General features: G+C 46.3%; 1 protein-coding gene across 1 annotated transcript in view; it reads left to right on the forward strand.

Moving 5' to 3' along the window:
• The window catches only part of chst11 (carbohydrate sulfotransferase 11), a 51,864-nt gene extending 27,240 nt beyond the window's left edge, over positions 1-24,624 (forward strand). Inside the window, exon 4 of the mRNA XM_088922635.1 lies at positions 17,162-24,624. Within this exon, the coding sequence (XP_088778761.1) occupies positions 17,162-18,016 (855 nt within the window). The 3' untranslated portion in view covers positions 18,017-24,624. The remainder of the gene's footprint in view (positions 1-17,161) is intronic.
• Positions 24,625-26,767: the final 2,143 nt, after the last annotated feature.

A 26,767-nucleotide genomic window follows, 5' to 3' on the forward strand; every position in this document is an offset into this window, starting at 1 on the left:
GTTTTGTCCTCTTCTCTGCCCTTCTGTCTGTCTCTATCCGCCAGAGTTTGGAGTCGATTGGCTGCCTGGTCTCTGACCAGAGAAGAAACCAGCCCTTACGATTGCAAGTAGTGGATTGTAAGTGACAAATCGTGCTAGAAAAGTGGACAAGCTGTGACGGACCACGGACACTGCTCACTGTTGGGAGATCGAAGGCATAAGGAGCCGTTAGATCACAGGAAACAGCAGATCAGCCAGAAGGGCTCAAGGCCTCCTTTTCAACTGTGATGCCCCCCTGTAAGATAAACGCCATGGAGCAATAATAATGTAGCAAGCGACAGATACAGAACAGGGCACCAGCCGACTCGTTTTTTTTTAAATCACAGTTTTAAAAAAAATCTTGCTATGTTGAATTAGCTTGACAAACTGGAACAAATCTGCGTAAACTGCTGGCTTATCACTGCAGTGACAAAAACTGTTTTTAAACTTTGTTATTACCATTTTCCTGTCTTCATGTAATTACGTCTTATCTCTTTCTAAATCCTTTCATAAGAACATAAGAGATTGTACCGATGAGAGCGACTGATGGAAGACCTGTGTCAATGGCTTCTGAATAATAACTCTCATTTCTTTGAGAACAATTGGTATGATGTCATCGGACCCTGAGGATTCATTAATCTTGTGTGGTTCTAGTACCCGAAACACTTCTCTCTCTTGCATGCTGATACTATCCCTTCCAGACCTTTGTCTTCCTGCCGGAGACTTGCTGTTGGCTTCCTCCTTAGTGAACACCTGAGCAAAATACAGTACTCATTTGCTACAGACTAAAGCATTCAAGGCTAAGCAAGTTCAATTCTTTTTTACTGTAGACCAGGGAACGCACAGTACCTGGTTGCCTGTCCCTGAAAGCTGCAATGTCGTAACACTCTTTACCTAACTCAAACCTCAGCCCTAGCCCTTCCTCTGGCTCCAGCCCTAGCCCTTCCTCTGGCTCCAGCCCTAGCCCTTCCTCTGGCTCCAGCCCTAGCCCTTCCTCTGGCTCCAGCCCTAGCCCTCTACCCATTCATTCTCACCAGGTTGGGTTCGTTTCCCCAGCCCACCTCTCTCCCCACTGCTGCTCCAGTGCAGAGGTGTGCGTTTTGCTCTTTCTTTTTGCCGTTCGAGGTAGAGTTGGCCTTTGCGTGTTCGGCTGCAGGAGTCACGCAGACACGCCCCTCTGACTAGATCTGTGGTGCGATCCACGTCGAAGTGCTTGCAGAGAAATGGCTTCTTGTTTGGCAGACAGATGCAGGCCTAGGAAGATGAATTCCCCATGTAGCTCAGTCCGCAGGGTCTCAGACATTCTTCACCCCTGGTCTGTCTGCTCCCAGTCAAGAGGAGGTGACCTTCTGACCCCATCCGCGGAGGCTGTGAGATTCCTCGGGTCTGGTTTAAACGAATGGATTGGATTGATCTTTTCCTGCTTTCCCATGCCAAATTCTTCCGACTTCCACTGCTAAAATGTGAAATGTTACAAAGCTGTCTTTTTGAAGACCCTGTGCTTTGGTCCGGACGGGTAGAGAAAGGCAGGAGCATCCCTCCTGACCTGAGCCTTAAACTGCACACCCTGTGTTTCCTGACAGACTGCTGACTTCCGGGACGGCACCCGCCCGGCTGAGAGTGACAGTGAGTTCTGATGGCACATCCTGTCCCCTCAGCCACTGCAGAGCGTTTCTGTCCAGATGTGGTTTTGGGATTTATATATAGTGTATGTGGTGCACTTGTTTGCTTCTAAAGAGTTTACAGGGGAAAAAAGAACATGACAGCGGGCCAAGCAATTATTTTTCACAATTGCATGCTGTGAGTCTGGTTTTGGATCAAGCATATACACCATTTGAAGAACCATAAATGACGGTTTTTCGGCGTCAGTCGTTGTACGAGGAGCTAAGTATACCAAGTGTTAATTATGTCCAACCAAACCAGGGTTAGGCCGTAAACAAGTAGGTTCAAGCAAACAGGGCTAATTATCTACTCTGGGATTTTAATTGATGTAGCAAACAAATGAATATTGAACAAAAGAGTACTGTTAAAAATAAATAAAGAGCCTGTTTTAATGCGCTGGGTCCACTATTTTCTTTCAACAGACGGCTGTGGCAGCTGTCTCAGTAATGAAGAGGGATCATCAGTGCAAGACACTTTACTTTTGTCTTCCAGCAAAATGTGTGGTAGTAGCACAGAGAACTGTAATTGCTATTAAATTCTTTCTCACTGGGGGAAAAATGACAGGGCAACAAAAATTAAACCCAATTCATCCGCATCCAGTTTTCTTAGAAGTGTGAAAAGCTCAGATATTCAAATATCAGATTCAAAGGGCAGCATACCCCCAACAAGAGAACAAGTGCAGAAGATTGTATCACAGTACTTTCAGCTTAGTTTCTTAAATAAAGCACAGACAAGATGAGTAATGGCCTGCCGGCCATGCTGAAATGAAAATACTCTGTATCTGTATACTCTGCCTGGCTGTTCAGACTGTTTGTTCATTGTTTAGGAATTGTCAGCTTCACAAACACCTGTATAACGGCTCACTGCCCTAGGAAATAAACATGCTGTGTGAAGCCTCTTTGACCTGTCTCTCTGTGACTCTCAGACTGGACTAGCGTGACCTGTCTCTCTGTGACTCTCAGACTGGACTGGCGTGACCTTTCTCTCTGTGACTCTCAGACTGGACTGGCGTGACCTGTCTCTCTGTGACTCTCAGACTGGACTGGCGTGACCTGTCTCTCTGTGACTCTCAGACTGGACTGGCGTGACCTGTCTCTCTGTGACTCTCAGACTGGACTAGCGTGACCTGTCTCTCTGTGACTCTCAGACTGGACTGGCGTGACCTGTGTCTCTGTGACACTCAGACTGGACTGGCGTGACCTGTCTCTCTGTGACTCTCAGACTGGACTGGCGTGACCTGTCTCTCTGTGATTCTCAGACTGGACTGGCGTGACCTGTCTCTCTGTGATTCTCAGACTGGACTGGCGTGACCTGTCTCTCTGTGACTCTCAGACTGGACTGGCGTGACCTGTCTCTCTGTGACTCTCAGACTGGACTGGCGTGACCTGTCTCTCTGTGATTCTCAGACTGGACTGGCGTGACCTGTCTCTCTGTGACTCTCAGACTGGACTGGCGTGACCTGTCTCTCTGTGACTCTCAGACTGGACATCTAAACTCCAATGGGAAGTGGGTAAAAAATCTAGCCTTTTGCATAAAAGCATATTAAGTGATATGCAGTGATCACTTAGAATGTCAAGAATACCGCAATAGGTCTGTGTATTTTATACACACAAACACACATACACGTAAACTGTACAAGTTAATGCGATTTGATATCTGGTACCTGCTGAACCTGAGTTATTCAACAGTAAACACACTGTGCAAATTCTCTTTGAGTTAAATGGGAGAAAGTGTCTTATTTTTTTCCTGTTTTAATTGGAATTGTAGCACTTGCAGCAGCAGACTCACATAATGTGAAACAGCCGGTTCTGCGCAGTAAACTGGGTGTTAATGCTTGGTTTCTGTTATTTAATTGATATCTTTTGTTTTGAATTAAGTGCTTGACTTGTAAATTTAACAATCTATTCAATTTAACATTTTACTTTATTACATACTTCCTTATAATTGCAGATCATTGCTGATAAGTCTGACTGTTGCATGTTTTTTTATAGATGTTTGTAAATGGTGAGCCCAGATGACCAAATAATACTAACCACAAAGGAAAAGTGTATAGTACAGATGGAACTAAACTTTTTTAACTTTTTTAGAGTAACTAGCGATTTGCCTTTTAAGCCAGTATCCTTGGAGGCTGATGGAACCCCCCACTATTGACTCTGTATAACCTGAACACTCTTGTTAGTGATGTGCTCCCCTCTCACCAATCAATGAATCCACCTACTCCTGTTAAGCACGTAGTGTAAGAGCAGTTACAAGTGACTGGAGCCATTAGGCCCTTCCAGCCTGTTGGCTAGTGTACTAGTTAATTGATCCCAGGATCTCATCCAGCCGTTCCTTGAAAGACACCCAGGGTATCAACTTAAAAAAACATAACTGGGCCGCTTGTTCCACCCCCCCACCACCCTTTGTGTAAAGAAGTGCCTCCTGTTTTGAAAGCACTTCCACACAGTTTTCCCTTGTGTCCTCTGGTTTGTGTTTCACTGTTCTTTCAGAAAAAAAATCCACTGGATTGACTTTATCAACAGATTTGAAGATTTTGAATACTTGTACCAGCTCCTCTTGCAGTCTTCTCTGTTTACGAGTAAAAAGGTTCTCAGTTCCTTCAGACTGCCAGTGTAGGACATTCCTTTAATTAGTGGGATGTGTCTGATGGCTCTTCTCTGGACTGATTCCAGAGCAGCAACATCTCTTCTATAAAGTGGTGACCAAAATTGTACACACTATTCTAAATGAGGCCTTAGTGTGTTACACGGTTTTAACATAACTTCCCTTGAGTTCGATTCCGCACTTTTAATTATAAATCCTAGCATTTTGCTTGCTTTTATACTTGCCTCACCACATTGTCTAGAAGATGTAAACGATGTGTCCCAAGTCTTTTTCAAAAATAGCCTGTTCTGGCTTAGCATTTCCCATTTTGTATTTATACTTGAAGTTTTTTTTACTATTTTTAGAAACTATATAGTTTGCTAAGTGCCAGCACAGTGGTGCCGTAGTTGGCAGTGCTGTCTTGCAGCACTGGGGCCCTGGGTTCATTTCCGGACCTGGGGTGCTGTCTGCGTGGAGCTTGTATGCTCATTCCCTGTTCACACAGGTTTCCTCTGGGTGCACCAGTTTCCTCCCGCAGTCCAGAGACATGCCGGTAGGTTTGTTGAGTTCTTGGAAAACAGGCCTTGGTGTGAGTGCCTGTGCCTGTGCCTGTGCCTGTGCCTGTGCCTGTGCCTGTGTGCGCCCTGCAGTGGGCTGGTATCCCATTCCGAGTGTACCCTACCTTGTGCCGGTTTCCTGTCGGGATAGGCTCCAGCTCTCCCGTGATCCTGTGTTGGATAAAGTGTTTAGAAGATGGATGGATATAGGTTACTATGTAATGTTTCCCCCATAGTTACTGAATGGGCCTCAGGAATGCCTCTGAGATCAGAGTCTGCTGCCATGGTCCTGTGGCTCAGCTCAGCATGTCCTGGCCTGACTGGCAGTGATTAGTGGGGTTTAATGCCTGTGGTCAGGGCAGGAGTGAAGATGAGTCTGCAAAGCTATTGTCAGATAAGGAGTTCTAGAAACGTGCGTTGCAGATCTTTCTACTTGGAGTTAAATTGTCAACATGTTTTCAGCTCCAGGTGTTTCGTCAGAGATGGTGCCAATGTAGAGCAGGTATAGAGTGTCTCACTTTACAAGCGTTCTGTGTGTGTTTCCTGAGTGTGCTCTTTGCCACAGAGGGAGCTCTGCATGGACAACACAGCCTGTTCTGGCTCATCTTCACAGCCCGGGACTCTGACACGAACTTCGGCTGGATCAGATCCGCTCCAGGTGCCCATGTTCGTTCCAGCAGCCCCAGCAACAACTCGGTCGTGCTGTAGTGGGAGTGTTTGTCTGAAGGGTTTGCAAGCTGATGTGAAGCTGCTGAGATTCGCTGACAGAGCTCGTTTTGTTTGAGCAGGTTTCTGCCCTGGTCCCGGGGGGTGGGGGGGGGGAGTCCTGGTGTCTGGTTTTCATTCTAATTGAGTTCTCAGTTAAAACACAAGGAATCGTAAAAAAAATGCAGAGAGGAGGGGACAGCTGTCCAGCCAGGTCAATCTCAAAGCCTCTCAAAATGTCAACCCCCCAAAACCGGGCACCACTGCAGATACTGGTCAGCTCTCTGTGTAAAGAAGTATCTTTATGTCTTCTTGTGTCCCTGTGTCCTTGTATCATTGCTGATATAGAACATGTCCCTTAGATTCCCTTGGCCAATTGTTTTCATAACCTTCTCTTTTCCAGGAGGAAAAGATCTAAGCTGGTCAGAGCAGATGTTATCCTGGTCGCTCTGCTTCGTCCGGCCTCTAGACCCAAAATATCCCTCTTGTGATATTTGTACTGTGCATTTGTCCTGGTTTCTCATGGGCTGGCTTTGCCCAGTGCCTTACCTTCCCTGTGTGTGCTTGGCCAGGCCTTTACCATGACTTTACTGTGCTTTACTGTGCTTTCACATCAGCGTCCCGTCCTGTAATAGCATACTTGACATTGGGTGTAAAAATCCAACCTCTCTGAAATGAAGCTTGCAATTTACAGTAGCTAGAGGAGTGCACAAGTTTATTGTTTGCATATAAAAATGCTATTTGCTAAATTTCCGATTATTTTTTAAAGCAGTTTTGTTGTGACCTTTTCATGTTGTGCATGGTATTTCCTGTGCTCTGTGCTTGTTTAATGAGGGCTTTGAATCTATTGCGTTAGGGGTGAACCTACAGGGGAGGGGGCCTTGTACACTCAAGGCCTGTAGCTAAGCAGAGGTGTGTACAACAGAAGCACTCAGGGACTGGCAGAGACCCCCAGGAAACTGGGGGTACAGTCACTGCATTCTGTCAGTAATAGGGGCCTCCTGTCTATTACTGCAGAGCAGAAATCAGTTCCACGTTTTCATGGTTTTAAAAAATCTGAGCACTTGACAATTATCTGAATAGCTATCCTTAAAAGTGCTGGAAATGTAGTAAGTATTTGTTAGTGTCACGAGTCGTACCTTCTCTCGTAAGCGCCCTGGCATTCCCACGCATACTAGATTCCACACACGCTCATCCAGGAGCTAATTATCCTACCACGTCTCTCCCTCTCCAGTATTTAAACACTCTTCACCGGCTTACCTACGTAGGCTCGCTGTTGAGAAGTCTTCCACAGCACGCTACTATTCTCGGCCCGACCTGCTTCTGCTCTCGGCTTTGCTCTTGCCTAATGACTTGGATTTGGAGTCTTGGATTAACTTTTGCTCGAACTCCCTTCCTCAGGGCTTCGCACAGGGGTCCAACAGCTCACCCCTTTCACAAACCCTGACAGCTGGTTGCCGTATTACTTTAAACTGCAAAGTGGATTAACCTTTCTCTTATCTTGCAGTAGATCTTGTGATCCGTTCTTCAGTTTTTAGACTGCTGTAAATGGTCAAAGCCAGAAAGTTACAGAGGGGTGGTCGGGAGATATAACTGCAGTGACAGCACTGTCTCTCTAACGGTAATGCAGTCCTTATGTGCAGATACTGTTTACTGAAGGCAGCAGTGTGGAGCAATGGTCAGGCTTCTGCACTTGTAGCTGGAAGTTTTGTGGGTTCAGATACTAGGTGAGACAGTGCTGTTGTACCCCTGAACAAGGTGCTTCACCTGAATTAAAATACCCAGCTATGTAAATGTAATTTGCTTTTATTAAAAGTGTCAGACAAATAAATTAGTTCAAGTAGGGAGCCTTGTCAGCATGCTTAGGCTGCAAAGGAACAGGTAAAGGTTTATTCTTTGCTGAAAAGAGAAGAAAAGAAGCACAACGTTTCCGATGTCAAACCACATCCAAAGAAGGCTCCATATCCAAAATGTTGTGTTTCTTTTCTTCACTTTTCAGCATGGAATAAACCCTTACTTGTTCCTTCAAATAAATCAGTACTAATCATAGTTTAGAAAATAAGGTTGCCTAGGTACCAGTATCTCCATGGACACCGAACAGGGGGCCCTGCTTCAGTCTAGCTGGACACCATTGGAAGATCTTCATGAAACAAGAGCCCCGTGTTGCTGGACAATAGAAAATCTCCCAGGGGTTTCTGACACTGCGATGGGGCTGCAACTTAAATATCGTGGCCAGCCAAGTGCACTTCTTCCAAATCAACAGCGAAGCACCAGTGGTGGGAAGTGGAGAGCAGGAGGCACTGCTTTACCCAGAGGGCTCTGGGGAACTGCGATGAGCTCCCCAGCCCTGCCCCGGTCCCCGAGGAGGAAACAGCCGGATGAGACCAGCAGATCAGTTAGTGACTGAGGGGCTTGAGTGGGGTGTGTGGCCTCCTCTCACGTGGAACTGTTCGTTGTCTCCTCAAATGGCGTGAGAGCCGGCGGGAGGCCAAGCCCGTCTTCAGAAGGGGCCGTCGGTGAGGGCCTGGAAGGCCCTTTGCAAATAAAAGCCAGCTGGGAGCCCTGGGGTTTCCAGGCCGGGGAGAGGGGCTACGAGCAGGGGGGAGCAGGACATCGAGGGTCAGCAGGCACACTGGAGGAAGTGTTACCAGCACGAACCCTGCGTCGACACGACAAGAACATTTCAGGCCTTGTTCTCCCTGTGGGCAGGGTGCCAGTTACACAGCAGATGAATTAAATGGGCACTTTGCCCACCATGTGCCCATGGAGAAAATCAGGGTCTTTGTTTGATTACCGCACACCGTCTATGAATAGAGCGTCTATTCTACAGAGTATCGGGGAAATCGGTTTGAAACCCCAGGGAAGCCCCCCCGATGTAAAAAATTTTAAACCTTTTTTTGCTGGAACGTTTGCAGTGTTGTAAAAATGTGGTCTTCCCACATTGCACACTGCAAACCTGAAGCGAATATCACCGCAGGACTTACGTGAGTTCCCCTTTGGGCACAGAGAATGCCTCACCAGTGGAACATCAGGCTGTATCCATTGCCGCCATGTCTGAACAAGGAGCCAAACACAGAGCCTTCTTCACCCAGACGTTTGTCCACGTGTAGAGCAGCCATGAGATCAGGCTGGTAGGCGGCTATGCTGCATTCAGTCCGTGCTGTCGATACGAGGGTCGTTCCTCTTGGCACATTTCCCAAGGATTACCTGGTATAATTTATATTAATGTGAAGTTATTGCTTTTTCACTTCATTTTTTAAGTTTAAGTTAAGACAGTCGGGCACTGTGGCAGACCAGGGGACCTGCAGCTGCTGGCTCTCAGACAGGCCCTGTGCAAGCAGACTGTGAGAACTGCAGCCTTGCACAAGCAGACTGTGAGAACTGCAGCTGTTGGCTTTCAGACAGGCCCTGCACAAGCAGACTGTGAGAACTGCAGCCTTCACAAGCAGACTGTGAGAACTGCAGCTGTTGGCTTTCAGACAGGCCCTGCACAAGCAGACTGAGTACTGCAGCCCTGCACAAGCAGATTGTGAGAACTGCAGCCCTGCACAAGCAGACTGTGAGAACTGCAGCTGTTGGCGCTCAGACAGGCCCTGCACAAGCAGACTGAGTACTGCAGCCCTGCACAAGCAGACTGTGAGAACTGCAGCCCTGCACAAGCAGACTGTGAGAACTGCAGCTGTTGGCTCTCAGACAGGCCCTGCACAAGCAGACTGAGTACTGCAGCCCTGCACAAGCAGACTGTGAGAACTGCAGCCCTGCACAAGCAGACTGTGAGAAGTGCTTTAAATGTCAGAAACAGGATTCCTGTTGAATTATTTGCACATGTTACACCAGTTCCATTAGACTTTATATAATTTCAGATCTGAAATGGTGTGTTCAGTACTGCAGCTGGCTTGTTCAGAGACAAAAAAAATCTAAATGTATTTGCTGGCTACAAGGCTTGTCAATTGTTTTTTAAAAAAATATAGCCATCTGAATACCACTGAACAACAAAGCTTTACTTTCATCTTTATTGCTAAATGCTTCTTTGCTGTTAGAAAATGTGAGTCTTTGTGCCTGTACTGCATATAGATGTGGATGAAAAGCTTTTGATTAAAGCTCGCCGTGTCCCTGCTCAGCTCCTGTACCCCTCTTTCTGTCCTGCGGTACTGGAAGCCCAGATTCTTGAAGAAACCACTGGCTCCTTCACTGTCAGGAAGGAATGGGTTTTGAGGCGTTGTTGTGTAACTCTGAGGAAACACAATGTTCACCAGTCCTCCCACTCTCAGCCACTCCACCCTTCCAAGTAATATATATATATCTCCTGTGTGGGTTTGTTTTTGTGATTGTCTGCCTGTGAGAGTGGCCGAGAGGGAGGGCAGACAGAGGAAGAAAGGCATCTTATGAGTCCTGCCACATTACAAAGATTCCCTCGAATAGAGAAAAATTCCCCAGGCAGCAACTGTCAGGACTCCTGCTGGAGCATCTGTGTAGGACTGCTCTGTATTCACTGTTGTGTCTCATCTGTATTATCTTGGTGTCCTGGTTGCTCACTTTCTTGAGGTAGGGCTCTGTGTGTTTCATCTAAGCCTGCTATAGCCTCTTCTTTTTACTTATAAATCTAAAAATGTTTCTCTTTCAATTACAGGAATGGGTAACCAGTGAATGCTCATTACGCTATAAAACCGCGCACAGACAGAAACTGCCATAGGACACTTATTTAATAAAAATCCCTTCATGCCATCTTGAACTTATCAATATATTATCAATATATATGTGGAGTGTCAGGGGCTCTGTGCTGGACAGGCAAGAGGTGTGGAGTGTCAGGGGCTCTGTGCTGGACAGGCAAGAGGTGTGGAGTGTCAGGGGCTCTGTGCTGGACAGGCAAGAGGTGTGGAGTGTCAGGGGCTCTGTGCTGGACAGGCAAGAGGTGTGGAGTGTCAGGGGCTCTGTGCTGGACAGGCAAGAGGTGTGGAGTGTCGGGGGCTCTGTGCTGGACAGGGAAGAGGTGTGGAGTGTCGGGGGCTCTGCGCTGGACAGGGAAGAGGTGTGGAGTGTCGGGGGCTCTGTGCTGGACAGGGAAGAGGTGTGGAGTGTCAGGGGGCTCTGTGCTGGACAGGCAAGAGGTGTGGAGTGTCAGGGGTCTCTGTGCTGGAGAGGGAGAGGGAGAGGTGTGGGGTATCGGGGGGCTCTGTGCTGGAGAGGGAGGGGTGTGGGGTGTTGGGTACTCTGTGCTGGAGAGGGAAGAGGTGAGGGGTGTCAGGGGCTCTGTGCTGGAGAGGGAGAGGTGTGGGGTGTCGGGGGGCTCTGTGCTGGAGAGGGAAGAGGTGAGGGGTGTCAGGGGCTCTGTGCTGGAGAGGGAGAGGTGTGGGGTGTCGGGGGGCTCTGTGCTGGAGAGTTAGAAGTGTGGGGTGTCAGAGTGTAGCAGCAGGGGATGGTGTCAGGCTGGGCTGTTGCTGCAGGAGGCTAGGGAGGGGACACCTCAGCCTCATATCTGCAGGGGTCTGTCCTTGAGCCCCCTGATGCTGGTTCTGCGGCAGAACACTTTCTATTCAGCTCCTGACCCAGTCTGGGTGACATGGTGTGGCAGGTTAGGGGCTCTGTGGGCACGGCAGAGGAGAAGGGGGATCACATCACCCCAAGGAGGGGTCACAGTGAAGGAGATGCTGGCTTCTTCCTTTTTGCTGCCAGTTCGTTTTCATTTCATTTTAAACTCCAGCCAGAATGGTGCTACAGCAGGCTGTGTGTCTCAATGTTTATCCTCCTCTGTGGCACCCCACACTCTGACACACTCAGAGGCAAGAGCTTGACACGGGCAGGCAGCCCATGTAACACTGAGGAACAGCCACAGGCAAGAGCTGTGCTGTTTCCTTCACCCTTTCAGAGGTCTAGGTATGCCTAAGTGCCTTCTACCCACAAGCAAACGTCCTGAGACAGTCTTCACCAGGAACAAGACAAACAGCTGCTCTTGTGATGTCTTTAAACAAGCTGTCCAGCCTGCTCTTAACTAAACCCGACAATTTGCAGCTCAGTTTTTTAAACAAGCCAGGCTTTGTTGAGTCACTGGTGCTCGTTTGTGAGAGGTAATCTAGGTAAACAGAATACAAGAACATAGGAATAGTCCCAGATGAGAGGAGACCATTCAGAACACCCATCCTGTTTGGTCGTTAATAACTAATTGATCCCCAACGGCATGGCTGGGCAGCTTGTTCCACACTCCCACAGCCCTTTGTGTAAACAAGCGCCTCCTGTTTTGGTTTTTAACTGCACTTCCACACAGTTTCCACTACATTAGGCATCTCAAACGACAATTAATGTAGATGTAAAATACTTAATTACACATATAGTTACTCACAGTTATGATGCTGTTATGCATAATTACACTGTACTTGATCCATGACTTCTTTTAGTTTTTTTTTTACCAATATATGGTGTTGCCTTTACAACACGTGAGTAAATCTGTAAAAAATATTAATGAACGTCTAAGATGCCTGTATCTCAACCTGTTTATTATTTGAAACGTTTTAAAGAGGAATGGAGGAAAAGCATTAACCCACAACACCATCACAATGTATGTTCTGTATAACTAGAGTTACAAAATTGGAATTCCGGTTGTCAAATTGGCTAATTGCAATTGCATAATTACAAAAAAGCAGTGGCTCTATTGAAATTGAATAATTGCATAACCATTACAGTGGTTTCGCTATATATACTGGTACACACCTGCACACTAATTGCCGTAAGAGTCTGTAAAATAGCCTGTAAGTGCGTGTTGTTAATGTGTAATTGCTGAGTGATTAGAGAGACAATGCAGAGCGATTGGTAGTGCGCTGGGGCTGCTGGTGCTTGTGGGCAGGGCTGCACTGCAGTGACTCTCCTCCAATGTAGAAGCACTTCAGGATCCTTGAGAATGAAGTGCTGCAACAGTGCAGCAGTTTTTGATGTACAGTACAGTATCTATATAAATACTGCCAGAAAGTGGGCACAGGGGTTTGGAGTGTGTTGATGCCACTAGGGCCTCAGCAAACTGGGAACCAGCAGCTTTCGGCTTTCGTTACCTTTTCTATGCGTTTCCTTCACTGTCCGTGTGGATCTTCGTGTTTTTGGAGTTAACCAGGCCCGTAGTTTTGCTTTCCTCCTCGGCCGCTGTCTCCAGACGCTGTCCTGGTCTGAGGGCTCGTGGCTCGTGACAGGTTGAGTCAGGCAGGGCTCTGAAAGAGGCAGTTGTTGTGTCACGCCTTTATGAGAATTCCTCTTGGCTGGTTAAATTAAGGGACAAGAGTGGGAGGTTTAGACTGGGGGAAAGAATAAGAGGACTTTTAAGTAATGGGTTTTAAAACCTACAAACTTTAAAGTCCTGTTACTCATTATGCCAGTCTGGTGTTCTGTGGTGAGCACAGTAACTAGGAACAGATGGAAAAGTACAATCAGCATGGAAATCATGTCGTGGGATTTGGTCTGAGCATTTAAAAAATACTTTATATTAGTTTTTTTATTGCTTTGAAGTGAAGTCAGGTGAGGTGGAGCTGTGGGCTGCGCAGTGCTTCGTGCTGCTGGGGTCCGATGAGACCTGCAGGGAACTCTTCGACTGCCTCGTCAGCAAGTGTTCCAGATCAGAACCGCTTGGAACCTGCTGCAGGGCTGAGGTTTACACAAATTGAAGCCCTTAAGAATACTGTGATGATTAATGGTTTTCTGTTGAAATTGCTTTAAATCTGTTGCTTCATGCACCAAAAGTCAGATACTGTAATACTCGAGCATCAGTAAAAGCCCAAAAGTGGATTTCTGTCGAGTTACACTGTGGTGCGCCCGCTGATCAGAAGTGTTGTGTGTTTCGCATGCTGGATTTCAGAAGGTGGTCAGGGGCTTTGAGACATATCTCAAGAGCACTGCATGGCTTTTCAGACTTTAACCCATTTCAGTGTCAGAGCAGAGTGTGTAAGAGCAAATTCAAGGGTCATCTAGATGGATGACTTGACCATAGTAATCTGGAATGAAAATGTTGGCAACCACTTTCAAACAATGTCTAAACTGCAGAAAGCTTTTTCTATACAGGTGCATGAATGTATTTATTGACAAAAACCAGACCACAGTGTATAGTGTCTTAAAGGGATGAGAGTGTTTAATCACACAGCCCCAACATTCAACTTACGTCTCCGAGACGATCAACCTGAATTGTTAATGCAATTGGCAAGAGTGAAATTTTAGACCACAGGTGCAGTTGGTCCATGCTGTCCTTGTGTCCGCCTGGAGAGAAGGGTCAGGAAAACCCAGGGAAAGACAAGTACTTTGGAAAGATCTGGGCAAACATTCTGTAAGACTAGTGCCGGCAGTTTGGGCTCGGGCCTCAAATACGTCTTCCCGAAATCGGGGGCAGAAGGAGCTGGTGTCTCCCAGCCAAGAGCCGGTGTCCTTCAGTGAAGTACAGCAGGAGGGGCTGAGCCAAGTGGCAGGACTCCTCCTGCTGGAGACAAGCAGGCGCAGGCTGTGTGCACAGACCCCTCCACTGGTGCTGCTGAGAGCGAACTCAAGCAACAGCAGAGAATCAGCTGTCCAGTTATTCACCGCGCCCATGAGGCCTTTCCAAAGAGGGCTCATCGCCACCACTTTTTCAAAAGACATAGAGTACAAGTCAAATTATGGAACAGTTGCAGACTATTGAAAAACGTGCTGATTATGCCCAAGACAGAGGAGAATGTAATTCTAAATATCTTCAGGTCCTGCCTGTTTAGTCATTAAGGATCCCTGGAACTGTTCGTAATAGCAGGAGTGTTAATCCTGCTATTCTAGTAAAGGTTCCCCTGAATTCAGTTCTGTGTTTTGGAGAGATGTGAGGTGGAGGAGTAAAAAAAATAAATATTACGGTTCATCAAACTTCTCTTGGTCCCTTTATCTGTATTTGTCTACACATTTTCTGTTATTTTCCTTGCCTGGGATATTTTAATGGGATTAATCCCATTAAAACGAGAATTGTTTCTCTGGCTTAGCAGTGTAGCATATTTGTTTTCAGCTGCTGCACTTCTTGACATTTGAAAACACTTTTCATCAAGTGAGATTTGAGCAGGTAGATGCTGGTTCTTACTGCTGACTGATGCTCTAAATTGAATCGCCCAGTTCCTCGGAGGGCTGGCTGACATTTTGAAATCTTTATGCCTTTAGGTTAAATGCATACTTAATTCCCCTTTTGCTTCAAAGCCCACAAAGGCACTGAAAGAAAATTACCATTTTCTAACCAGGAAAAAAGCCATTGGTGTTATAGTTTGAACGTATGAAAAGCATTGGTCGCAGCAATGAAAAATAACTTTTGGCTTCTTGGTACAATGTTGAATTTGAACTGTAGATGCAGATTGTTAGATTGCAGGAGCTCTGTGACATTGTTTACATCTCAGGACCTGTTAATGCTGTTGCTGTTGCTGCTGCTGCTGCTGCTGCTGCTGCTGGCGGCCGCAGGGGAGGAAGGTACAGGTATCTGCTCCTGATCTCGGCGGGTGGTGTTGGTGGAGCAGCAGGTGGCGCTCTTCACTCTGGGCCAGGGTTTACCACACAGCGCCTCAGCTGTGTCCTGTCCTCGCCCCTGTCCTTGGGCATGCTGTCCTTGCACCTTGTGCGTTCAGAGACCGCAGAACTGTAGCGCGTTCTGCGAGATCAGCACTCGCCTTGGTTAAGAACTGAATCTTCGTAAAGGAATGCAGGGCGCTATTACAAAAAAAAAAGAAAAAAATCGAAAAAATGTATATACAGTACAGAGGCTTGGAAAAATGTGAAGACCCCAAAGTGGGGATACCCAGCTTTCTGTTGTGTTTGTGAACGAAAATATCCAGATCATTCAGAGCTCTCTTCTGAGACAAGGCGTAGATTTAACCATGATATCGAATCCGATGCCCTGGCATCTTTCAGCAGACAGCTGGCTGAGATCCTTTGATCATTTCACTACAAAATACCAGATGGCTCGGTGCGCCAAATGGCCTCCTCCCTCTCGTAACTCTTCTTATATTCTAGTTCCTCTGCTCTCGACACTCAGTTCTGAACCCTGAGCCTTGTCCTGCCGTTGCAGAGCTGCTGCCTCTGACAGAAGCTGTCCTGCCTGAATCGGGACAGGCCAGGCTTCTCTCTCTGCTGCCCCTGTCATTGCTTCTGCTGTACGATCCCACCAGGGGTTTAGTAAAACACCAGCAGGAAGAGGGGGTACTGGCCTGCGCTTGTCTGCGCTTTTTTATTGTGCTTTAAAAGGTCATGTCAGGTGATGATCTTTAGCCCTTTCAGCCCAAAGCATGTAAAAGAATAATGTTTCTTTTGAGAAATGTTGAGTGAATGATGGTTTCTGCAGTGAAAGCAAAGAACGTACAGTTTTAATGTTAATCTTTTAAATCTATTAAAGCACGTTAAGCCTCAGCTCCGTGTTGTAGTACCTCCTCTGCAGCCCCTGTGGATTTGCTGAGCCTGTTTTACAGGAGTCGTGATATTTAATCTTGTTTCTGAAAGGGGCATTGTAACGCCTGGGAGACTGGGGACAGACTCGGAGCTGAGCCCCACTCGCTCAGGGCAGGCCGCAGTCTCTGCAAGGGAAAGTGATATTCCTTCTGTGCAAAGAAGGAAAATAATCACTGAGTAAAGCAAAACATGCCCACTGGGCAATGGGGCGGAGCTGGGAAGGAGCTGGGGCTGAGCTGGGGCTGAGCTGGGGCTGAGCTGGGGCTGAGGTGCAGATCAAGTGCTTTCTGTGGAGTTGATGGAGTTGGACTGAGTTTCTGTCTTGTGGAATGAGCCTGTCACACTTAGTTTCAGCTATTTCAAATACCTTGACATATTTTAGCAAGCTACTGTGTAATTGATGGAAATTAATCTTACCTATTCTGTCATCTTCATGTAACAGGGGTGTTAACCCCAGTGTCCTGGCCAGATTTCCCCCAGCCTCCTTATAATCCCCATCTCTGAACTGGCTTCATCATTCTGTTCTCCTCCCCACTGAGAGCTGGTGCGTGGGGAGTGTACTGGTACATTTTGTGTGGAGTGTCTAAAAAATAATAATTATAGTTTGATTATTTTGTTTTGTTTGGGGTCTGTCTGATTAGATGAGCTTTAGCCTGCAAATCAGATGCACTTGTGTTGTGTCAGTGTTTCTGAAAGCACTGTTACTTCCAGGAAATTTAGACTTGTTCGCTGAAGTCTTTATCATCAAATGGAAATCTGAGGAAATGAAAGAGCGGAGCTCCGCACACAGAAAGAGCGCACAGCAGATCCAGGCCTGGCTGTGCGGTGCTCCCTGCAGGCAGCTGATAACAGCTCCTTGACGTTATCGGAGCAGCGGCCTTTATGAGCCCAGAACAGCTGACTGGTAAAACTCTTTTCTTCGTACTGCGCAAAGAAATAAAGGTTCCTTGTGCAGAATCACAATGCTTGCATTTTGCTCAGAGCAGTTCCTAAGACTGACAACACTTTTCCTTTCGCCAAACCTAGAAAGGTTAGTTTAAGGCACGTTTGAAACGGCGCAGGTCAGATGAAGAGAGGCCGCAGACCGGTGTCCTGGCTGACTGGGAGCGATGTGAGCCCTGGACGTGTGGCACGCTCCAGCTGACCTCCACATCCCTGCCTGCGTCAAGCGTGGTGCCTCCCGCCAGGCTCAGCCGCCTCTTCCCTCTCTCTGTCTCCCACAGCTGGAGTTCTCCGGCACCGCGGTTCTGCACCAGATGCGGCGGGACCAAGTGGCGGAGACCTGCCGGGCCTACAGCGCCGCCAGCCGTAAGCGGCGCGTCCTGACGCCCAGCGACCTCAAGCACATGGTGGTGGACGAGGACCATGAGATGATCTACTGCTACGTGCCCAAGGTGGCCTGCACCAACTGGAAGCGGGTGATGATGGTGCTGACGGGGCGCGGCAAATACAGCGACCCCATGGACATCCCTTCCAACGAGGCCCACGTGCCGTCCAACCTGAAAACGCTGAACCAGTACAGCATCCCGGAGATCAACCACCGCCTGAAGAGCTACCTCAAGTTCCTCTTCGTGCGGGAGCCCTTCGAGAGGCTGGTGTCTGCCTACCGCAACAAGTTCACCCTCAAGTACAACACCTCCTTCCACAAGCGCTTCGGCACCAAGATCATCCGGCGGCACCGCAAGAACGCGACGCAGGAGGCCCTGCACAACGGCAGCGACGTCAAGTTCCAGGAGTTTGTGGGCTACCTGGTGGATCCCACCACGCAGAAGGAGGGGCCCCTGAACGAGCACTGGCAGACGGTCTACTCCCTCTGCCACCCATGCCACATCCACTACGACCTGGTGGGCAAGTACGAGACCCTGGAAGAGGACTCCAACTACATCCTCCGGCTGGCCGGGGTGAGCGACTACCTTCGGTTCCCGACCTACGCCAAGTCCACCCGGACTACCGACGAAATGACAGCCGAGTTCTTCCAGAACATCAGCTCCCGCCACCAGGCACAGCTCTACGAACTCTATAAGCTCGACTTCCTCATGTTCAACTACTCCACACCGAGCTACCTGAAGATGGACTGAGAACCGGCGGTACTTGAGCGTCGCAAGCTGTCATCGACGCAGGGGTTCAATCACAGAGTCCTGAGACCTGCGGGAGCGTCTGGGCCCTGGTTTGGTATCATTAGTTCCAGGGTGGCTAAAGCATTTCCCTAAAAGTTTTACTCATGAGTGGTCGGGGGGAGAAGTTTTACTTTATATCTGCTTGTTCAAGGATGGTCACAGTGGGGGTGGTCACCTTCTCTCTGAAATTCAGGACGCTAGGACGGGTCCTTTCTGAACCCCAATCCCGAAAAAACAGGACTACTGCTGGTTTACAGGAATTTGACTAGTGTTTCTCTCCAGAGAGAAAACTACAGCTCAGCTGTACTATAGGTTTTCTCCGTGACTTCCAAACCTTCTGGAGACTCGGGCGGCCACTGCAGTGTGCGTAGCCCCGGATGTCCCATGATAAAGTGTGTTAGGTGTCAATTAATAATCATTTCATGGTCCACCTGTTTGTATGTTCCTGCTCCAAATGTCTTCTGCTTAGTTCACTATCGACCCATTAGAGAGCATGACGCAGGGTTAATGGTGAGTAACAGCACACTGCTATAAAGTGAATCGTTTCGCCTCCAAAAATCCATAGATTCAGCAGACCACCGAAAACAAAAGCACCTTATTCCTAAAATTATGGTATTTTATTGTTGTTATTTATTTGCTCAGCACAAGCATTTACCCAGGGCATCTTACAAAAAAAAATACAAATGTAAAATTGTGTAAATACGACAGAAAAGCAAAAGGAAATAGGATTGATGAAGCCAGCGCAAAGCTGGAAGAGGAATGCCAGCGCTGGTCAAACTAAACGAAAGGACAACTAAGACATATCAGGGCAGGTTGTTTTCGACCTGAGGTGATTGGAAACAGGGGCACGAGAGAGCAGCTCGGGGCGAGGGTGCGAGCGCTCTCCCCTACCGAGGGTCCGGTCCGGTCCGGTCCGCTGGACAGGGGATGGACCGAGGGGCCGGTTCATCTGAAAAGGGCTGAGCACCTAGAATTCGAACCCCTGCCTTCATGACGAGGCAATGTCTTTCTCTTTGTAACTTAATGATTTTTGTTTGTTTGTTTGTTTTGGTTTTTTTTTTTGAGAAGTTGCTGCGAGCAGCAAAACAAAAGATTATTTAAATGACTTTGTGGAAAAAGAGAGCTCTCCAGGCAGTCGGAAACAGAATTTTTTTAAATAAAAGTCTCTGTCAGTAATATTATTATTGTTGTTTGTATCTGGTTTGCGCTGTTTCTCTTGTTTTCTTTTCTACACTTTCCATAATGGATGATCTGTAAATAGGATATAATTGCTGACACCTGTCTGTGGGAGACTGGGGTCACGTCTCTGAGAGATGTCTTACCCCTGGGTGAGCTGGGCACGAGTAGGTCTGTGTGTCTGTTGCCCTGTGGCATCAGCTCCCTGTGTCTCTATCGACAGCTCGTCTACCCCTATCTCTTACGCGGTGCTTCACTCTGGAAGCCACGAGGGCCTCTTGTCTGTGCAGGTTAAAATCCCCATGATTACAAGACCGCTCTTGTTTTACAAATCTGTATCTCATTTACTTGTAGCCCAAGATAAATATACAAAATGGCTTCTGGTCAAATTTGCAGTACTGTGAATGCATTCTGCAGTCTGCTGTACTTCAGGTGATATCATATAATATACTGCAGCAGGCCTGATATTCAAAGGGAATTAAGACATTTTTGGTTCTATTCAGGCTGGAGTTTCTTGTAGAGGAACCTCAATCAGCTCCTTCTGTGTGAAACTCAAGAGCTGTGAAATTTCCATTTGTCTTGCGCATCAGGTGCTAGTTAGCACTACTACTACAGCAGCTCACACAAAGGAAGTTATCAACTTCTTTCATTCATACAGTCCTGCCACGATAAAACTTGCCTTGCAATCGGCCAATAAATGAGCTAAAAGTACTTTAGTACTTGCAGGTGATAAAACTGTTCTGACATTTCATCTCGGAGAAAATAGAATCCGGATGACTTCACAGCCAGAGGAGGACGCAGGTAGTGGAAAAAGTAATGGGAAAACCAATGAGAAGTGTCGTGTCACCACATCTATAGACAACACCAGTGTGGTGCTCATCAAACCGCTGGGCAACATGTGTGCTCTGTGGATGGGGGCGTGTCATCCTGAAAGACACCCTTCCCAGCAGGAAGGAAGTGCTGCACCATGGGGTGAAGATGGACCATTAAGTTGTGATTAGCATTGACCATTGACCTTGCCATCTAAGGGAATGAGTGAACCCAGTTAACTCATTAGACAAATGGGCCCCACAGCATTACAGAACCACCAGAACCCCTCACTGTAGGAACCCAGCGCTCAAGGCTGAAGGGATCTTCAGGCCTGTGCCACATGTGCACTTGTCTGTCTGTCGAGAACATGGTGAAGGATGACTCATCTGGCCACATCACACTCCTCCACTGCTCGGTACTCCATAGCCCGTGCTCTCTGCAGCACTGGACTCACACGTGCATCTCCAGGTGTGCCGAGCGGTTGGAACACTGCCGCCTGATGATGGCATCCTGCTCTGTGGGCTCTCAGCGGACAGTTCTGGATTAAACTGGCTGCTTGCGTCCCGGGTGAAATTGGCAGTCAACTGATCTGCAGTTGCTGCCAGCTTTGTCTTGCATTGTGAATTAATGCATAGATACCATGAAACTGGAGTGAGCACTTCCTGTGACAGTGATGTCATTCTTTTAGAGATCACCTTGTCACCTTGGACACCTTTGCTATTGAACCATCAGCAGTTCCCAATAATCACCCTTCCTTCAAAGTCACTGAGTCCACTTGCAGCCATGATACCCATAATAATTGGCACATGGGCCTGTGCAGCATTTTAGTACATGAGCCTAAGCATGCTGGGACATTAGCTTAGTTAACGCGGGACTCACATCTGTGTGGAAACCCTTGCTTTGTCAATAAACCGGGTGTCCCTAATTTACTCCGGTATTTCCATTTTTTCATCCTCTGTCTCTATGTGCTGGTTCAGGCTGAGCCAGACGATCACAAATAGTAGGCTTAATGCACAAATGGAAGAAATGTCAGAACAGACCATGCATACACCTGTGATATAGAGACTCTGTCTTTGCCCCCCTCTAATGAATCTGTCTGCTGAAATTGTCCTAAAAACGTAAAGTCTGCAAATGACAGGAGGCCATGCGACCCATCTAGCTCATTGGGTTTTTCCCGCACTTGTCCTGCTGATAATTCTGACACCACAGTCCAGAGAACAACTATGTCATCAGAGCACCAGGTATAATGACCAGCATTGCAGGAAGGTGGGAACTGATTTTAAAAAAGAAACTTCCGCAATTGGTGTACCTGGCTGCCGGAGTTGTTGCAGTACTTAGACTTCAAGTTACTGGTTCACTTCTCTCAGTCTAGAAACAGTATCTGTCTAGGATTCCTTTACTGAAATTAAAAATGGAAAAAAGCAGTTTATGCTTTGGTTTGTGTCATTGTTTCCTGGACCATGAAAAGGCTCTTAAAACACATATAGAAGCCCACAAGGCACAAACAAGATTAGTGGAGTACAGCCCACATTCCCCATTAAAAACAGACACTTTTAAAATATTTTTTTTGTTTCCTTTCCTTTTTTATTACACATCTCTCCTTTAAACTGAAACTGGTTTCCATGAATGTGTCCAAGCCTCTGTTTCTGTCAGCAGGGAACTGGCAGAAAGTGGTACCAGCAGTGGCACGAATGGATAGGAATTATTCTCAGAAGAACAGTGCTACAGGATCAAAGAGGAGCTGACAAGTGAAACATTTGTTTCTATATAAAAGATCAGTGAAATCACTGGTGAGAAGTCAAAGTCCCTTTGTCAGACCGACTGTACCTAGCTCAACTCCCAACTTGTCTAATACTGTGACCTTAGATTGAAGGGTCTCGGGCTCCGAGCTGGGTGTCTGAACGAATCACAGAGAACAGAATAACTGTTGTCTGTCGGGACGTTAGGATAGCACATACCCTGCTGTTTCACCACATCTGATTGTGAATTATTCCTTCAGATATTCTTCACTAGGTGTTCATGAAGGACCAAGAGACTCTGATGATGAGCTCTCTCTCTCTCTCAAAGTGCTTTATTGTGGTTCCTGCTGCATCAGGACACAGTGACGTTTGTCTGATCTAGTGCCAAACAAAATTCTAACAATCTATTTCATGAAGTCAGCAAAACAAGGCCAAACAACGCAGCACAGAGTAATTTAAAATTCAAGTACAGGAAACTTGTACATTTCTGTAAGTTTCAGAACGTCTCATCCATCCGACTCCCCACAAAAAAAGTATTTAGATAGATTAAAACCGCCAATCCAGGTGTAAACGGGTGACCCAGGAGAAAGAGCTGAAGTCCCGAGACGCTCCAGTTTAATTTCATCACTTCTGTGCTTAGCAGTTTCATCTTTCCTTTGCCCTGTTCCTTCACTGATGGTGGTTTTGTAGAAGAATGACTCTCGGTTACAGCTACGAGTTTGGGGGTGAAAGTAGCCCCACTCTCGTCTTGACTGTCATTGATAAGAACTGGTGTTTACACAGGGGGAAAAGACAGGCATCTTAACTATCAATATATTCGGCAATTTCAGAATCTGTGGCTTTCCCTGTAACAAATGCTTCATTTTGTTTTTGTTTTGTCCAGTGTTTATAAAAAAACATGTCTGTGTCATAAGAGCCCTTTCTCAGTCTACAGTTTTAGTTTTTATGAAAGATGCTCTTCTTCTTGTGTTCCAGTCTCATCTGCTTGTGTCAAAACCTGTACAGTGCTAGAAAATGACTTCTTTTATACCATCTTCATTACCTGTCTCTCAAGCTCTGTAATTCGATGCCAGTCTTGCTCCTCAAATTGTTTTAGACTGGTTGGTCTACAGCAAAATAAAGTGTTTTTATTCTAAGTCAAAATGGGAACATTTGCAAGTTAAACACTTTGCTCCTGCAATGGGCCATTCAGCATTGTGCAACGCTGAAATACTTCCCCCATGTTCCCTGACAAAGTGCTCCCAACTCTTCTGCAAGAATTTCAGCTGAGGGCAGACAAATGATATCTCCCCTCAGATCCAAATATGTTACATCTGCATGCCTCAGAAGAATGAGGATGGTAAAAGAAGTCCTTTAAAATGTACTTACTGAGTGTATTTTTTGAAAAAAGATAATCACCTGCAGAATAATCTAGCACTACTGTGTGGAAGTGACTAAGATTAATACTCCTGCCAGGAGGTTCAAGACAGACCTCGTGCATGAAATTGCCCTTGAATCGGAAAGAAAATAGAGGTAATATTAAGCAAGAGAGATCAATGTTTTTTTCCTAATTGCCTCTGCTTAAACAGCACGTCCTGCTGTTCCAGAATGCCTTAGCCTAAATTTCCACGCATACTAAACACCTGGGACTAGTTAAAGTTTTACAACAGCTTAGGTGTCCCTGTTAATTAACCAGCACCCCTCTCCGAGCAGCTAGGCCAGGCAGCGGTGTTTGTGTTCTTTCTCCATCAGTGACTTCATAACAGTAGTATGTCAATTGTGCAAATACTGGAAATGGATGTTTTCAGACTCAAGGAGATCTTCTTTAGTGTATTTTTGTCATTCTTCAGGTATAAACTGTGTCAAGTAAGGTAGTGAAGCGTTCATTGCCTGTTAGCAGTTTTAATATTGATTTAGGGGGCAACTTCAAACACCTGGTCTGGTCCAGGCTGGACCTGGATTGAAAACAGTGTGCAGGACCCGGGCAGGAGTCCCAGCACGACAGGCTGAGCTGCGGGGGATACACCAGAGGGTCTAGATCTCCTGTCTCAAATAGAAACAAAATAACATATACACTGTATGTAAAGTTTTAATCACATAGCTTCTTTCACACAGCTGTATCCATATTTTATCATTCAAAAATTCAGTGTGTAACCTTGGCTTGTAACCTGACCATCTCTCAGAAAGCATCAGTATTACATTTAAACCAGCCGTACTGCTATGCTTTTAAGATCAAGAACGTCAGACCGCCGTGAATAAACCTCATTGTTTCATCACAAACGGAGCTGCACTATAAATGATGTAAATTCCTGCTGGGTCAATGTGACTGTAGTGTTGGGGTTTCCAGCAATCCTCCAGAGCACAGCTGTCACTCACCATGCTGGGGGCCCTCCAGTCCACGTCCTCGGGACTTTGAGAAAGCTCATCGCGGTCCAGTTCTCCATCAATTAGAAGCTCCTGGCTGGAGCAAAGTTCTGCCATGGAGCGGGCGGAACGGCCGCAGGTCTGGTGAGGCGGTTGTGCCCTGGGGTGTTGCTGGGAAGAATGAAGTCTGACGACATTTCTGAACGTTGTTCTGGAGCCCCACGCTGTCTACTGTATAGCGAATGATTCCACGTGTAAAGAAACTCTCAGATTCTTACTGTTGTTTTAATTTATTTATTTATTCAGAAGAGGTTTATTCGAGATGGAGATTGTTTTTTTTCTAATGAATTGTTTCAGGCAAGGCTACATAATTCGGAGTCCTTTATATAAATCGGCTCTGCGGTCTCCTGTGGCTGATCTGCTGTTTGGAAGACAGGCCGCAGGAGTACGCAGGCAAAGTCATCTTCAGGTGTTTTCTCAAATAAAACTGCAATTCGAACTTTGGCTGCCTCTGTGCCGTTTCCTTCTTATTGTATTCGTCTTTTTTAGATGCCAGTTGATGGCAGGGATTTATTTGTCTTATGTGTTAAATGGCTATTTTATTTTTTTATTTCTGAAATGACTATTTCACTTGGGTATTTACGAAGGACAAAACTGTCGACAGCCCTAGGCTCAGCAAAGACACATTTCTGTATGAAATAGCATTGGCACAGAAATACACCTGCTTCAGCTACTCTTACAGGTCTGTAGGTGTCTATCGGCCTTCTGGGTCTGTTCAAGAACCTGAAGAGCTGGGAGAAGCTGGTTAGTTGGTTCCATCAAGTCAGTAATGAGCTGATTTAAGTCATTAAGAGCTGAACTGGAATGAAAACCTGTTGCTACTGAAACCCAGTGGGACCAGTACTTCCTTGTACCCAGGCCCTGACGGTACCCTACCACTTATCCTTAAGGAAACAAGCCAAGTGATGATATTTACAGAGGCCAGGAACATAACACATTCAACAGTCGCTCACGACAGGGCAAAGCCGAGTCCAGAGAATTGCTAATGTAGCACCCCATCAGAGGGGTGACAAAGTAATTATAGGTAAATCAATAAATCTGACTTGATGTAAGGCAACGGAAATCACAACGAGGACTTAACACAAGGCAATAGCGTCAATGTAGAAAAGTAAATTTGCTGACGACCATTGCTCATTCTGAGCAAGCGATAGCAGTTAGAGGTACATACAGCCCATAGGATATGTTATATTAAGGCTTTTCATAAAATGCTATATGAAAGGTTAATTCTAAAATTGTAGGTGTCAGATAATGCAATACATGTGTTTAACTGAGACCTGGAACGAAAACAGTAGAGATCGGGGTGGAGGTCCGGCAGGGGTGATGTCATTAGCGGAGTACCTCAGGGATCTGCACTCGCACCCCTGCGCTTCCCGATTTAGGTCAATGACCTTCATGCTAGTAAGGTGAGTCAACTAGCCATGTTTCAGCTCAGTTTGTTGCCACATGCACAGGTACAATGAAATGCTTATTTCCATGTATGCTCCCATACAAAGGCATTAAAGGAATTAAAGGCAAATGATATCAAAATAAGAGGCTTAGAACACACCACAGAACCTTCAATTCAAACAGATTTAAATAAAATTCATGATGGGCAAATGGTCTTATCTGGTCACATTTAATGTAGACAAGTGTTTATGTGGACATGTCATTTGAAACAATGCAAGGAAGCAATTATTAGCCAAACACTGGTAGCATGTTAGCTAGCAATTGTAGCAACTAAAAATAAAGAATTTAAATCAATAATTGTTAAAATTGTACAATTTACAAGTAAGACTTCATTAATGAATATTGTGTAAAATTTCAGTTTGGTCACCACGTTATAAAACTATATATTTTTTTATATTATTGGAATCAGTCCAGAGAAGGAGGAACAAAAGACAGGCTGAAATAATTTAAACTGTTTATTCTTGCTATCAGGGAGGACTAGATTCAAGTATTCAAAATCCGTAAAGGCACTGACAAAGTCAACAGGGAAACCGGAGTCAGAGGACACAAGCAGAAGCCCTGTGAAAGTGTATTTAAAACCAAGTGAACCTTTGGACAGAGAGCTGTAGGAGTCTGGAACAAGCCACCCAGCCTTGTTGTTAAGGATTAATGACCAAACCAGCCAGATGGGCCACATGGCCTCCTCTTGTTTGTTAACTTTCTTACATTTGCATGTTTTCATTATGACTGCAAAGGTACCACAAAGGTCAAATCCAGAAGGTTCATGGAAATAATATGTAACCATGAAGGAATGCTTATTCCCAAAGATACCCATCTCTTCGCAGGGAAACGGGAAAACAGTCTCAACTCTGACATCCCAGTCTTTATTACTTAACCACACACGGTGCTCAGCCCTCCGTAAACAGCTCTGGGAACAGCAGTAGATGCTTCCTGTATCAGCAGAGCAGAGGCTGGACGACTCGCCTGTTAAATTATTCCCCAGGATCTCCGGAAGACGAATCCCTGAAGAGGCACAAATCTCCTGTGAGCACAAAACGGGTGATTTTGTCTTATTCAGTGACTTTGCCAGCGTTCCAATTTCATAGTCATGCGCTAGATCATTTCTTTTAGTGCTGTTGATTTTTCGACTTAAAATAAA

This window comes from Atractosteus spatula, chromosome 8 (genome assembly GCF_055471065.1).
Source record: "Atractosteus spatula isolate fAtrSpa1 chromosome 8, fAtrSpa1.hap1, whole genome shotgun sequence".
NCBI classification, from domain to species: Eukaryota; Metazoa; Chordata; class Actinopteri; order Semionotiformes; family Lepisosteidae; genus Atractosteus; species Atractosteus spatula.